At 37.7% G+C, this 15,425-nt stretch overlaps 1 protein-coding gene across 1 annotated transcript in view; it reads left to right on the top strand.

Annotated features, from left to right (window-relative positions):
* The window catches only part of PDE11A (phosphodiesterase 11A), a 144,936-nt gene that overhangs the window by 51,859 nt on the left and 77,652 nt on the right, over positions 1–15,425 (top strand). Inside the window, exons 3-5 of the mRNA XM_014954698.1 lie at positions 9,610–9,699; positions 11,831–11,971; positions 14,161–14,225. Coding sequence (XP_014810184.1) covers positions 9,610–9,699; positions 11,831–11,971; positions 14,161–14,225 — 296 coding nt within the window. The remainder of the gene's footprint in view (positions 1–9,609; positions 9,700–11,830; positions 11,972–14,160; positions 14,226–15,425) is intronic.

Below are 15,425 nucleotides of genomic sequence, written 5' to 3'. Positions count from 1 at the left end.
TACTTCCTAATGTGGAACATTAACACTCACAACATGAAAGGTAGAAATTACAATACATATTGTAAATGTTAGAAGTGTTTTTAATCAGGTGTGAAAATGCTATAATAAAAACTAATTCAGATTACCCAATTAATCAGATTCAAATAAAAATATTGTCAAATGTGTCCAGTTGTATAATCAATTCTGCTACAATAAGATACTACGCTTTTGCAGAAACACTGCATTTCTAAGGAAAAATATACAGGTAAAAATGATACACTGAGAATATACTATATTCCTTACAATTATCTTTCATCTTAAAACTGGAAAGGAGAATAAGAACAGCTTTCTTGGGAGAAATGTATAAAAAGTAGACAAGTGTCACCACCATAAAGTGCCATGACATTCAGTAGCACTGATACTAGTCACTAAATATACATAAACTCGAAATAGTCAAATGCAGACTACCACTAGTAAATTTTGCAATGTCAAGGAGAAACTCAATGAAATACCATAAGGATATATGTCAAAAATGATGTGATTATGTTGGGTTGTGATGCTTCTATGTCTTATGGAAGAAAGGGTCAAGGAACGGATATGTCCTGGTGGGAAAATAGACATAAAATAATGTGGTGAAAGGAAGGGCCAGTTACGCTGTATGTTGCCCTTTGTGGGATATTTTCACGCCACTGAAGATTTTTTCTATTTGGGGGTAAAGTTTCTGTAGCCTAAGAAAACGTAGAAATGCTTTGTTTGGCAAGCAGTAATGTAGGGGAATGTAGTTAGTGTCCTGAGTCCCTGGTTTTTTTCTAAGCTGTCAGCAAAATTCTGGATCTTGCTTGCATAAGAAAACTTGCTTCACACTTTCTTTTCTAGTTGAACAGAAGCAACCCTTTCCATCCCCTTTGCACTAATGTTACAAACAGTGGGCAGTCAGGTGACCTAAATTTATTCATACAAGACACAATTTTACCTGGGAAATATTTTTGGTTTAGGCGTTGGATTCAGGCTTTTGTATTCCAGTTGGGGTTTCAGTTAGAAAGAAGGATTTTTACCAACACTGGTTTTATTTAGGGAAGAACACGCACCTCAGTGAAAGAGCAGCTCAGCATGGCAAAGGATCAGGCCTCTGTAGTAACTTCTAGAAACATTCTCTGTCTGTTAAACAAAGTCCAATATGAAAAAAGGTTACTGCTCAAGTAACTTTTTTTTTTTTTCAAAAAAACACCTTTTGAAGTATACAAGAGAAGAACCTGAATAGAAACTTAGTAATATCACTGTGATCTCAATGCAGACTGTTATATATAGATGAGCTAATTTCTTTTTTGGTTAAACTGCGTAGAGTATTTATGCAACAGCAGGATTAAGTTTCACTCGTGACTCATAGCAACGTATCCAATTCTGGGCTTCCCAGTACAAGAGAGACATGGACATGCTGGACAGAGTCCAACAAAGGTACACAAAGATGATGGAGGGACTGGAGTATCTCTTCTATGAGGGAAGGCTGAAGGAGTTGGGACTGTTTAGTAGGGAAAAGAATGCTCTTGGGGAGTCTTATCAGTGTGTATAAATAGGTGGTAAGAAGTTGCAAAGAGGACATAACCAGGTCTTCTCAGTGGTGCCCAGTGATATGACAAGAGGCAAAGAACATAAACACAGGAAACTCTGTCTGAACGTGGGGAAACACATTTTTACTGTGAGAGTGACCAAGCACTGGCTTAGGTGGCCCCAAGAGGTTGTGAAGTCTTCACCTTGGAGATATTCAAAAGTTGTCCAGACACAGCCCTGGGCAACCAGCTTTAGGTTGTTCTGCTTGGGTAGAGGGTTGGACCAGATGATCTCCAGAGGTCCCTGCCAACCTCAACCAGTTTGTGATTCTGATTCTGTGCCTGCACTTTGGCTTTAAAGGCAAAATTTGATTTGTACTAAAAGGGAAAGAAGACATCTTCATTCAGTTATGGCTATGTCAAGAATTAGCAGAAACGGTTTTCGGTTTGTGCTTTAATACTTCAAGACTGCAGAAAGTAGTATATGAATAAATCTAGTTCTCATCATTGACAGGAATTATGAGTTGGTAACTGTGTTTTAAGTAGAATTGTAACTTGAAGATGACATTCTCAATGTGTGGATGCAAATAGAATTTATTCTTGGTTTCAATAACATTCAATTAGCTTGCTCAGTTATTATGGGTAGTATCTGCCAGACATCAGAAATGTGGTGCAATTTGAAATGGTAAAACCAAAGCCTGCAATTGTGTTGTAGGAAAAATCAACTTTGAAGTGATGCTTGTTAATCCTCCTGTGCCAAGTTAAAGTAGTTCTGATCTGCAACAGTTTGTTGGTTTTTTTTCTTTTTAGCATTGATAGTATCAGTCTTCACTGCTCTCGCTCTGCAGTGCCAATACCAAGATTCTCCCATTTCATGCAGTGACACAAAGCTTTTATAACAGTGTCTTTGGGCAGGCTGGGTCTACTGATTCAGGTACAGTGGGAACCAGGAGCTTTTCCAAAATTTTGACAAAATCTTTCTTTGTGACCTTCTTCTTTCCCTCAGATAAAGCAGTTAATCTTTCTTTGGCTCAGTTTTGCTGTCTCTAGAAAAAAAATTGCAACATGATATTGCTGCTGTAAAACTTTGCTCGTGGTCTGCCAAAATGCTTTGATATACTGAGATTTAAGGCACTGCAGAACTGCCTTACACAACGGCTGCAGGCTCCCATGCCTGGGGACTGGCCTCTAGTGGCTCATCTTCAAACAGGAAAGAGCAGTCAGGCAGTAACACCCCCTCTTGTTCTCTCTAGAAAACATTACACAGGTAAAATGTCCTCAGTGAACCCTCTCAGCTTGGCTTTTATTAAGGTGATGATATAATTTGGATGTGTAAAAGATGACTGATGTTCAGCCTTTGAAGGAGAGAAAGTGAATTGGTAGGTAGGAGTTGTGGCTTTGAGGACATTATGACCTTTTGTAATGCTGCTCATTCATGTTTCAGATGAATTAATAAAAGCTGTCTAACACTACTCTGTAAGACTTTTCTACAAAAGATAGTGCCCTGCCAACTTTCAGAAACAATGGATGGAAACATTAGACTTGATAAAGAAATGTCCTCTATAATTGGCAGGTTGATTTAACGGCCTTCCAACTGGTCACAATTAGCAGATGGTCACACAGACATGGTGCATACCTCTACCATCCAGATTTGAGAGTCCTCAGTAGTCCTTGCAGTGAGGAATCTCCATGGCTTTTAACTTGCTTACAATACAGAAGCATGTTGGTTTGCTGGTTTGCTTTAACTTTGCAGCCCTTGCTTGAGCTGCCTGCAAGGTGACTTTGCTTGGTTGCAAGCTTGATGTGCATTTGCTGAACCTCCAGGACTAAGTGCTGAATGCCTGGCAATGGGTTTACAGGTGCTAACACTAGCCTGGTGATGCTCTTTGTGTCACTGTTATTTTGTCTTTGACTGCTACCCCTACTCTTCCTCAGTTCACATGCTTCTCACTTTATAAGAACCACTATTGCTCCTTGTGTAACTTTTCTGCTCCTTTTGTCCTTGCTTTTCCTGCTGGAAATCCTGGAAATTCCTTAGTATTGCATGTTGAATAATTGAGTGGCATTTTGAAGTGTTTGCTGGGACAGGGCTTATTACTGAGCATCACTGATTCAGATGTGTATAAAATAAGGAGAAATTTCCAGTGAAAGAAGCTGGATTTTCACATGTATGAGATCAGAAGATTGTATCTGAGAATAGTAGCCATTTTACATAGATTTAGATTATTTTTGGCTTTCTAGCCTTTAGCAGAAATGTTTTCATATTTCAGATTTATTTGGAGCAAGAGCATTTAAAATGAGTGCTCTGTGGAAATTTACAGCACAACTTATTGTCCTTCCCACTTTATACAAGTGCTAAATTAAATGCAGAGTTAAAATGTTTAAGAATGTCTTACAGAATATAGCTAAAATACATCTAATAGCCACTGCCAATGTTTTAGTGTGCATGACAGAATAATTCAGCACAGCTTGTTTAAATTTTTGTTTTAACTTATCTCCTGCTAGTGATGGCAGATAAGAATAAAGTTTAGCTGAAAAGTGACTAGGCCAAGAAACCTTCAAATATCTGCCAGAAAAATGAAATAGTATTAGTAGATGTGTATAGTTCTGACTGTCTAAACAGTTTTACAAGTCTATTATTGTAAATTAAATGCAATGTGTTCATTTGTTTTCCCAGTTTAAAGGTCTTAGGTGCATAGCAGAAAAGAGAGAAGCTGGGGTTTATGCTGTAGCGACTGGGAGGGCAGTGCTGGGGGCTGAGGCTGAACCTGTTTAAGCTGCACTTTGGCCCTTTCCTGCCTCTTGGTCCTCCATGCGCTAAGTCTTCCAGTGCCGTGGCTTGTGAGGACGGTGACCTACATAGGATTTGGGTTTTAAAACTGTAATAAGTCTGCTCCTACGGGAGACGTGTTGTAATCTGTCTGGTGACGCAGTTATCTAGTTTGAATCTATGCCACTAGTTACACAAGGCAGCCAAGCACAGAGTCAGTGCTGAAGAAATGCTCCTGTGGTCCTTTTCAGGCTGTTTACAGCCACCAAAAGTTTCCATAGGTAGACAGTCAGCTTTATAGGACAGAGATGCTGCCATACGTCTGTGAGCATTAGGGGATTTTTGTGATACTGCATAAATAACCACATCCAAGCAGAAACTTTTTAAAAAAAAAAGACACAATAGAAAATTGACCCAGGATCCTCTGCAGGTTCACTGATATAACCAAGAGTGCTGTGCCCTATCTGTATGCCCATAATTCATAGGGTGTCTCCACCAAGCAATTTTTCTGTCTGTAGGGTGGAAAAATAATTTTGTAAAATATTTCTGAGAATTGCAAACCTAGGTGACAATCAGATTTTATCAGAGGTGCAGATAGCCAGACGCTGCACTGCTGGCAGAAGGTAATGGAGTTTGGATGAATGTTGTGCTTAATTATTTAGCTGTTGATTCTGGTTTATTGTTTTCAGAATTCAGTAGAATATTTCATTCTCTGAGATTATTTTTAACACTTTAGGAAGTGTTTCAAAGGGCAGCTGGCTTCCCTGACTTGATTTTAAGCATGCCCACAAAATATTTATACCTTAAAACTATAGCAAAAACATTTACTTTAAAAGGATTTTTTTCTCTTTCTAGGAAGCCTGTACTACCCCCCTTCCCCCACAGGCTTACCAAGCAAGCTGTGTAAAGAGAAGTTAACAGTGGGTGCTAAAGAAAACAGTTGAACCAGACAAGCATTTGCTGAGAGCTTAACCTGGAGTTTGTGCCAGATGGAGTACGCAAGCCTTACAGAGAAGCTTCTTTCTTCCATCAGACATCAAAATCGTTTTCTTTTTTGACCGCAGGCAAGGGGGCTGCTTGGAGTACGTCAGAAGCCATGAGTTAGACTATATCCATCAGATAGTTATGGCAGCGGGTGCTCTCTGAGGATGCTTAGTGCGGGTGAAGCCGCATGCGGGGGAGGCAGGGTAAATGTCATTGCGTTTAGCTGAAGCTGAACTCAGGGCTGCTTTCCAGCCAGCAAGCGTGAAGCTAGCATTTCACCTCTGCAGTGTGCTGCCATTGCAGCACTGGCTGTTTTTCATGATTAGCTAATAACTTTCTGCATTGCAGGTCTGCATGCGTGCAGCTTCGTTGTCTATATCGTTACTGGTCATAAAAAAAAAAAAAAGCGGCAGCTAGGAAACTAAAGGGCTTAATACCTTCTTCTCATGAAGACAAATTTTCAAAACTTATTTCATATGAGACACCAAATTCTAGAAAATGGCCTTCTTTCGAGTTCGATCCAGGAGGGGCTTTTCTTGGCTCTGTTAGGACCATCATTCCCAGGCTGTGTGATGAAAGGAAAGGTGTTATCTCCTGAAAGAGAGATGTCAGAAAGAGCTTGGCCAGAGGTCATCTCCTGGCTGTTTCTGATGGTAAAAAAAATTATATCATGTAGGCAGTTATTGTGAAAACCAAGCCCAGATCCTGAGAGAAACCCTTATTTTTAGCAGTTCAGAGGAATACTGATAAGCATCCCATTAACTTAGGTATTCTGATGTCTCAGCATCTATGAAAAGCCAGAAGAAAGAAAAGTGTGTTTTATCTCAAGACATTGTGATGCTGCAGTGTTAGGTGTACAAATGCAGATGTGCCCAGACAACTATGCAACCAGGTATAGAACTTTTCACCTATTCAGCTATTTCACCTATTCTGCTATGAAGCAGAAACATATGGAAGACTGTCCTATGAAAATACGAGGAAGGACTGGTGTGCTTCATCTTGATTTCAGAACTGATGCCATAAAAAAACCACAATGAAACAAGCACAAGTTGCAGCTTTCTTGGCCTAGCATCTAATATTGCAGAATTTAGGAAGGCTTTGTACTTCCAAATATCAAGCTACTGCTTCAGTTCTTGCTGTGGCTTTGAAAGTCTGACTTTGGACATATGAGTTTGGAGATGTGTGGAGATACTAACACAATGGGAATATATCATTCTGTGGAAGGGGAAAAGTACCTGTAGTCAGGGCAGTCATTTGCTCTTACTGGTGTAGTTTTGCAGAAAAGATATGTCATCTCCAGGACCTAGCTGAAAATGTAAGTGGTTGCATAATTGAATGTTAAAGCTTCTACTACTTAACCTGTTCATTCCCTTGGTAGTTGTGTTTTAATACTCCTAATAGCAAATAATTTCATAATGAAATAATAGAATTTAGAAATAAAGAGGGTGAGGTATTGAACCGGTGCCCATTACATCATCATCTTTTCATAGAAGGTTTCCTGCCCTGATAAAATATTGAACTGTTTGTGAGCACAGCTTCTTAGCTTCTGTAGGCTGCTGTGGATTTATGAGGTGAGTGTAGTTGCTACTTGTTGGAGGGTTACCTATGAGAAACTGATTCAGATTACCTGTACCCTGAATGCTCAGGCAATTCATAATATGATCTCATTAACCTGCAGTTATTGTATCTGAATGCCTTCTAGTTGGCATGAAAAAAAACCAACTAGTCTTTTCCAACCTCTCAGCAGGTTTATTAGATTAGCTTATTACTCAGACTGAACATCATTTTTATCAAATATGCTATTACATATTTACTGATTTGTTTTTTAATATGCCACAAAGTACTGTGATGAATCATTACAACTGATCTTATTTGCCAAAATAAATTAATGAGGTATATCTCAGTTAAACCTATGTTTTTGTTGTTTTTATATTCTGTGTATTTCCTTTCTTAGGAAATTTCTTTGTTTAATAAATCTGCAGGCTTTTTCCCTGTCATTGCTTCAAAATAGATGTGGAAGGAAATTTTCTTCTACATGTACTGCATTTAGCTTCAAATTTGCCAAAGCGGTTTAGGCAGCAGTCACTGTTACCGTTCAGAAAGACAAAAGAGGAGCGACAGTAGGCTTTTGTTTTGTCAGTTGTTCTTAGGTAAACAGGGGATCATTGATTTATCTTCTGTTAGAGTGGTTCCTCTCTACCTGATGGTTGGGTTTTTATTTTTTCTTCTTCATAGCTGTAGACATTTATTAATTTCTTCTACTGATTATCTTAAACAGCTTGGTGTCTCTTTCTTAGTTGCACTGCACCTTACGCAATTAGTTTGAGTGGTGAAAATAATGATGTAAGTTGGCAGCTTTCCAGACGCTTGACTTTTCATAAACCAATGTTTTATGGATGTTAATTTCTATATAGAATCAGAGCCTTGGTGTTTGGGTTCTAGAGAGCAGTGTTTTTCAATGTTGCAAAACCTTACTTTCTTCTTGCGAAAAAAGACATCTTTGCTAGCTGTTTTTGTGATGGCTGAAGGTTCATAAACTTGTGGGAATAGAGGTTCCAATGTGGGGGCAATAAATACTTGTACTTATTTTTACTAAGTGAAAATGTATCCAGTCTTACTATAATATTCATAATTGGTCATATATTCATAAAGGTCGGATGGTTCTCAGGTTAAAGTTTTTCTGCTTTGCATCTCCTACCTGACAGTGGTATTTAGTATTACAAGAAAATATAGATAGGGTTTTTGTTTAATTTTGGAAATAAAACCTAAACTGCAATATGCAAAATTCTCTCAGATAAGTTCTTACAAAAATAATAAAAATGAACCCCTCTTTGCAATTTGTCAGTCGTACTTTATTTTTTCATTTTGTACATTCTTTCATGGAGATCTGGTGTGATAGTTGGCTAGTTTAATTACTGCCTCTCCAAAATGATGAGTGTTTGTAGAGTCTGAAGTATGTCATTTTCCTTCAGAGGGAACAATGATAGAAACAGGACAAAAATGAAGTGTTTGCAAATTACAGTATAGGTGTATTTGTGTGCACCCTTAAAATCTACAGTTATTCTGCAGCTGTGAAGGTTTAAAATTCAGGGAATTTGAAGATCCTTTTTGAAAACTTAGCATTACTCAAACACAGACTAAGTAGATATGTAGAGCAGACATTGGAGTGTTTAAGGAAGGTAAAGTAGAACAGCAGTTGCTGATGTTTTGGTTTTTCTGGATGCTTACAATTCTTGGTTTTTTTCCCCTCAAATAGTCTCAATAGCCTGCTTCCCTGACTTAGCAGTAATTTTCTTATTAAATGGAATTTCAAAGACAATTGCCACTTCCTCAATGCCAAAACTTGTCACAGAAAGAATTGCTTACAGTGGATCTCCCAGTTGACAGACCGGGGAAAAGAAATGTTAGCTGCTGCAGCATTCTTTTGGCTCTGTAAACAGCAGAGTGCCCCAACTCTCACTGGCTTTGCAAATGTTAAGGCTATTCAGCACCTATAAAATTTACTTAATGTCTCAGGCCTAAGCTTGGGAACCACTCATCAGTGGCAGTTTGTTACAGGCTTGTTAGCAGTATGTGGCTTAAAAATGCTGTTGTTACTGGACTTCAATACGCTGTCATCCTTGTGAAAGTGCCAGTCCTACAGGTATTTAAGTAATTGACTAGTTTAGTTTATTCATTTCATGCAGAGCCAGCCTAAAGTAGTCTTGTGCGCCTCAAAATATTTTCCCAGTCCCTCCTGTCCAGTCTTTCTTCATGTATGGTGATGTATTAAGGCCCATTTTCTCAAGTATGTTCTTTAACCTTCCTTTTGTTTTTTAATTTATTTTATTTCATTAAGAACATAATTGGCTTTATGACTGGTAGTTTTGGATCAATGTGCTTTGTTCCACTGTGCTGGGATTCTCCAAAATCTAGATCCTCTAGAAATCAGCAGGAATGTGACTTCTCGATCTCAGAACAAAAAAAAAAACAATCCAGAAAAATAATGAATAGTTGTTCTAGGGAAGCTGTGGTGTCTGTAGTAATATAATATAGTCTTCAGCAGAAATTTTTTAGAATCTGCTGTTTTGTAGACAAGTTCTAGAGGACCCTCACTGCTGGGACCTGTGAACTCAAATGCATTTGTTCTTTCCTACCCATTCGATCTCTGTTCCACCCATTTTATGTGCTTTGCCCATGATGATTTTGTTTTGTGTTCAGTGTTCTGCTGAGAAGTGAGTGAGCCGAGACCCTCCTGGGACACGTCACATAAGTTTAGGTCTCTTTGCTAGTAACATGAGTGTCTAATTGCAGTTGATTTTAATAACCAGGAGTTTCTTTTGATACTAGGTGATGCAGATGTATCTGCCATTCTGTGGGATTGCCATATCCAATGCCCAGTTATTTGCAGCTTCAAGGAAGGAATATGACAGAAGCAGGGTAAGTAAAAAAGATATATTAAACCAATATCAAACCTTTGTCTTTTGTTCCTCCAGATTCCAGCTATGCATAAAACTATGTCTAAATTTAAAAAAAAATGCATTTTTAACAGATCACTATCTTGACTGAAGCAACAAGCAGAGAGCGTGGGAGGGAAATATGCTCATGGTGGTGGCTGTTGTTTCCTGATGTCAGTTCCATGTTTCGTAGCGCTGAAACAATTGCGTTTGTCACGCAGACGGTGCAGGAGAGAGTGTTTCTTTGGCAGAGATTCAAGCTCTCATAAAATTCAAGCAATATCAAACATTTGCCGTCCTGAATTTGTAATATTCAATTCATGTGCAAATAATGTGGATATATCTTTATGAAAGTAAGCGAGAAGAAAACCTGTATGTGAAGGGTTTTGACAGCATGCGTCTGCATAGATATATTACTCACATTACTCATGATTGCTGATGCCATGCATGAGTTGGGACAGGAGGCTCCAAAGAAGTGAAAAGAATTCTGACCTCACATATCATTTACTTCTTGGAGAGGTCTTTATTTTTTTAAGAAATAAAATGGTAGTTTTGAGGGGGTTGATAATTGTTGGCTGCTTTTTTTTTTTAAATCACCATTCCTGCAATGGCAGGAAATCATAATTTTGTTATCATGGATCACAACTCCAAAGCTTCAGTAGAAATACCACTGGTAGTGTTGAACCTACTCTTGCTTCACAGAGCAGGGGAAAATACAGTGAGGTAGGTCTGTGGAAGTACTGACATTTGTGTATCCAGAATTTTGGTGATTTTCATGTATGGAAACTAATGCTTTCCAATATTTTGAAAACTTAACAATCGCCCTTTCTAATGGTATATACAGTTAAGAGTTATGAAGCATCTCAGCTTGTCTTCTGTCCAGGTCTGACTGCAGACCACTATATTTTGGGGTGGAGATGTGGAGGACACTTGTGGGGGGGAAAAAAGATTTTTCTGCCAAAGATTTTTTTCTTTGTTTGATGTTCAAACAAAATAATTGTTTGTCTACATAGAGACTTAAAATTTGCTGCAGATTCCCAGCCTGCAGGGAACAATGACAGACTTTTGAGGAGCTGGCATTTAATCTTCTGAGGGAGGCATTCAGCAGAAAAGTATTAGGGACATTCTTCATTAAAAAATGATAAATTCTGGTGGTTGGACACATCAGGATATTGAATTAGAGGTACAAATTCTTTGTTTCTTGTTACCACTTCAGCCATGTGAGAAATAACAAATATCATTGCCATTTGGCAACTACATGGGGGCCTGTACTTAACTGCATTTCTGACCTGTTGGTGGTCTTTAGCTTTGCATGTTCCATGGTTGAAATTAGTTGGCAAGCAACACATGATAAACAAGCCCATACTTTGCCTTCCCTATCAAACTGGACACTAATGGTGGCAACTTCCAGTGATTGTGACCAACATTTTGCTGATGACCACTGTGTTAAGAAAGCTAAGACCACTAACGTTTATATGCTTACCTACATGGATGTTCTTTAGTGTTGGTGCCCTAGACCAGAATAAAAGAAAAAGCATGCTTCTTTGGACCCATGGTAAAAAAGAATATGGCCTATTATTTTTAAAGTTGATGAAATGAGAGGGGAAGTCCTTCATTTTAAAACAATGTATTTTACAGACATGTTGTTAGTGGTAAACACTAGATCAGAGTGCTATTTCAATATGGAAGTATTGATGTGTTTTTTTTCTTTCCAGCTTTGAACATGCAAAATGGGTAATAAATGAATAAAATGGAGTATAAATGCACCAGAAAATTCAATATAACAAATCAAGTAACTCAATCCATACTGTGTACTTGGAGAGTTACATTACAGCCATTGTTTCATTTTTGGACCACAGTGAAATAGTTAGAAAGATCCCCATTGTTTGCTAGGAGTTGGATTGTGCCCAGTTCTGAGCTAAGAAATAATTAACTTCTTTCTTCAGATACCCCCACCCCAATTTTGTTGCCATAATCACTAAGAACTTGATTTGAATTAAGATTTCAATGGATCACTCATTAAAATCAGCCCTAGAGATTATGCCTCCTTTGCAGTGCTCCATGTATTTATTAATGCTACAACTAATACAAGAGTTTTTTGTCTTTGTACGCAGGCTTTACTGGAGGTAGTGAATGACCTCTTTGAGGAACAAACTGATTTAGAGAAAATTGTCAAGAAAATTATGCATCGGGCTCAGACTCTGCTGAAGTGTGAACGGTGCTCAGTGTTACTTCTGGAAGATATTGAATCACCAGTAAGTATGGCTGCAGGTTCTGTGGAAAGGCTAATATTTTAGTGGTGGAGCAGCTGCGTTTATTGTGGTGAAGTTGTTTCATATCATATATGAATACTGGACAACAAGTATTCTTCCAGCACGTCATTCTTAAATGTAAAGTAGGTACAGGTTTAATCTTTATCAACACCACTGTTGTGGTCTAAACCGCAGTTAGGCAGTTAAGCCCTACACAACCACTCACTTATTTCCCCATCCCAGTTGGGATGGGAATGTAATCAGAAGGGTAAAAGCGTGAAAACTTGTGGGTTGAACTAAAGACAATTCAGTAGGTAAAGCAAAGCTGTGTGCACATGCAAAGCAAAATAAGGAATTCATATGCTACTTCCAGTTGGCAGGCAGTTGTTCTGTAATTTCCAGGAAAGCAGGGCTTCCTCACATGTAACATTTACTTAGGCAGACAAATGCCCTAACTCTAAAAGTTACCCCCTTCCTCCTCCTTCATGCAGCTTTTATTACTGAGCACGATGTCATGTGGTATGGAACACCCTTTGGTGTTCCACTGGAAAAGACATGTTGCATACAGATGTCTTGTCATGTACTTAAATATGTTTTTTGCAATGGCTCCGTCCACTTCAGAGGTTAAGTTGAACAGATGGACAAAAGCTATATGAAAGTATTTGTCAAAAGCAGGATTTCATGCACAGTTTTATCAGGGGCTTTCACTGGGGCTTGGTATTACTGTCATTCATAAGGTATGAGAGCTTCTTTAAAAATGTTTAAGGTTTTTATGACTATTGTTATTAGTAGTAAAATAAGTGACTGCCTTTATACTGGTAGCTCCCTTCAGTGTTTTCAGGCAATTCAACACAAACTATCCTCCATTCTACTGATTTAGAAGTAGCTGAGGGATAAAAATGTTGCTTGTAATATCATTCTTCTTTTTCTATCCAAGTATCTTTGGATTCACTGACTTCTGTAATTGATTATTTGTTGCACAGCTGTGACAAATCTAAATGATTATCAGAGACAGAATTACAAGTTCGTGTGTATAGCAGAAAAAAAACATTATTTTCTTTCCTGAAGGAAAGATATTATTCTCATTTCATTTAAACTAATAGAAATTAAGTATTTTCAGTGGAGTATGTGCTAAATGACACTAGTATTCATAAAAGCAAGATCAAGGTTTGCATTTCGTTTATATATTCTCTATTACAGAATTTTAATGTTTCTAGTTTATTTTGTCTTTCTAGACCCCCCACACTGATTTTATAATTACAAGATACAGTTCTACTACATTCTTATGAAATGCCAGTATGTTTGCAAGTATAATATGATTTTTATTTGTCACAGAACAGTACATTGTGTTAGTAGCAGGCTGTGGGTGGCATTGTTCACTTCATTTTTCTGCTCTTGGTAGTATTTCTATCTTTGAGCATGGACGGTTTATTTCCAAACACAGGCAATGAGTTGTCATTCCTTTAGACCAAATTGTCTAAATGTGGACAGCCAAGGTGTATTCACTTAAGCCTAAACTTTTTCTAAACAGTCATAAATCTTAGGTTAATTTTGAGTAGGAGCATAGTATCTTGCCATGCACTTGATTGTATTTTCCTGATTTCCCCCTGTTTTGGAGCGCTAACCTATATATCAAAATAGATCTCCATAGAGTAACTCAATGTTAAGCCATGTCTAAAATATCATAATTTGTACACTGCCTGAAATGCTTTTACAATACACAACCGAAGTAGAAGATGGGGACTTGTATTAGCGTCCAAAAACATTACCTGGGTTCTGTGTCATATTAGGCACTCTTAAGATGTTTCACTTATGTGCTGTTGGCCTATATCTTCAAGGAAAATTTGTTGTGATTAATAGTGCAAATGGGTCTTTCTGTTTATATTCCTATATTAAAAAGAGTGAAGTTTAGGTAAAGCTCCATAATTCATGTTTCAAAGCCCTTTGAAGGGAAGCATATACTGTTACAGAAAATTGTTTCATGAAGGAATCTAAAGATACCATTGTTTTTGTGAACTGTGCACACAACGTGTATTTTGAACATGAGTTCTTCATTTGGGGAATACAGATTGAATTTTTCTTCTAAGACCATTGGATAAAAATATGGTTTAAATATAGGAATCTTACATTACTCTTTTATTACTTATTTATTCATCTTAATAACAATTTTAAGTTACTTGTTTTTGTAACAGGTGGTGAAATTCACTAAATCCTTTGAGTTGTTATCTCCAAAATGCAGTGCTGATACTGACAACTGGTAAGTGTTCATGTCTTCTATGGCAATGGATTTCTTCATTTTTCACAGTTTTAAATTTGCTTGATCATAGTTTTATTTTCTTATGGAACTTTCGGAACTTTGAAGAGTACAGTTTTTACTCAGGCAAGACTACTGCTTGCTTCAAACAGACTTGGTTGAATAAGTATACATGCCTTTTTTTTTTACATATATGTGTGTATATATACGCTAACATTGTACCAGTTTCTCAGAGAAGAAACCAGGGAATAATTGATGACTTTTCATTGGTGAAATTGTGGAGAACATACAAATAGTGTTTTGTGTAGTTAATACTGAAGTAAAAATTACAAAATTATTTTAGATTGTTTGTTGATCTCTTCCAAAATGCCTCCTTACAGTTGTGTTGAAAGGTTTCCAGTAAAATTTTATTTCTGCTCTTGTCATCAAGTTGGAAAGCCTAAAACCTCAGAAAACATGTATTTCCTAGAAATTGTCTTCCTGTGACTAAATCTTGTTTGGGAGCCCAGTCAAAATGGAAGTATATGTTTTGTTTAATAGGATCTGTATTTAAACACTGATAAAGGGCTAATTGTAAGTAGTAATAGAAAGAGCTTTTTGTCCACGTGGGATTGCTGTATTAATCCCTGCAAGATAGTACGACTGGTAACAGTTCACATAAAATGTCCTACATACCAAGCGGGTCAATGAAGAGTCAGGGCTATTGTGAGAAAGTTTCTCCCATTTTTCAGGGTCCAAACTCAGTGATTACCATAGACATTTTATGCAAATCAGTTCATACTGATTCTGAATTTGAATTTCCCATATCAAATGGCTGCCTAGCAAACTTGCTATCCAGAGCTTAGCAAACTGGAAGGTTACTTTGTGCTTTGCCGTATTTAAGCCCTTTAAGCAGCTTTTAAAAATATTTTTGGGTAATCTGCCTTCTTCCTGTCTGTGTTTCTTCACCTCTAGTATGGTAAGAAGCTACCACTTCATTAAGGTGAATAATCACATTGTGCTCCAGATTGCAATGGGTTATAATTCATAATGCTTTTCATGGATCGACCTCACAACATTGCAAAAGTGGGTAATGGTATTTTTAAGACATGGAAGCTGGACAGCAGAGTCCAGGGCCACACAGAAAGATGGGCAGAAGCTATATCTCTTCCATGCCCTATCTACTAGTAGAGAGATGGGAACGGTGAGACAAATGGAAAACAA

The sequence above is a fragment of the Calidris pugnax genome, unplaced genomic scaffold, assembly GCF_001431845.1.
Source record: "Calidris pugnax isolate Ruff unplaced genomic scaffold, ASM143184v1 scaffold103, whole genome shotgun sequence".
Lineage (NCBI taxonomy): Eukaryota > Metazoa > Chordata > Aves > Charadriiformes > Scolopacidae > Calidris > Calidris pugnax.
The sequence above is the reverse complement of the archived record's forward strand: the minus strand, read 5'-3'. Positions and strand labels throughout refer to the sequence as shown.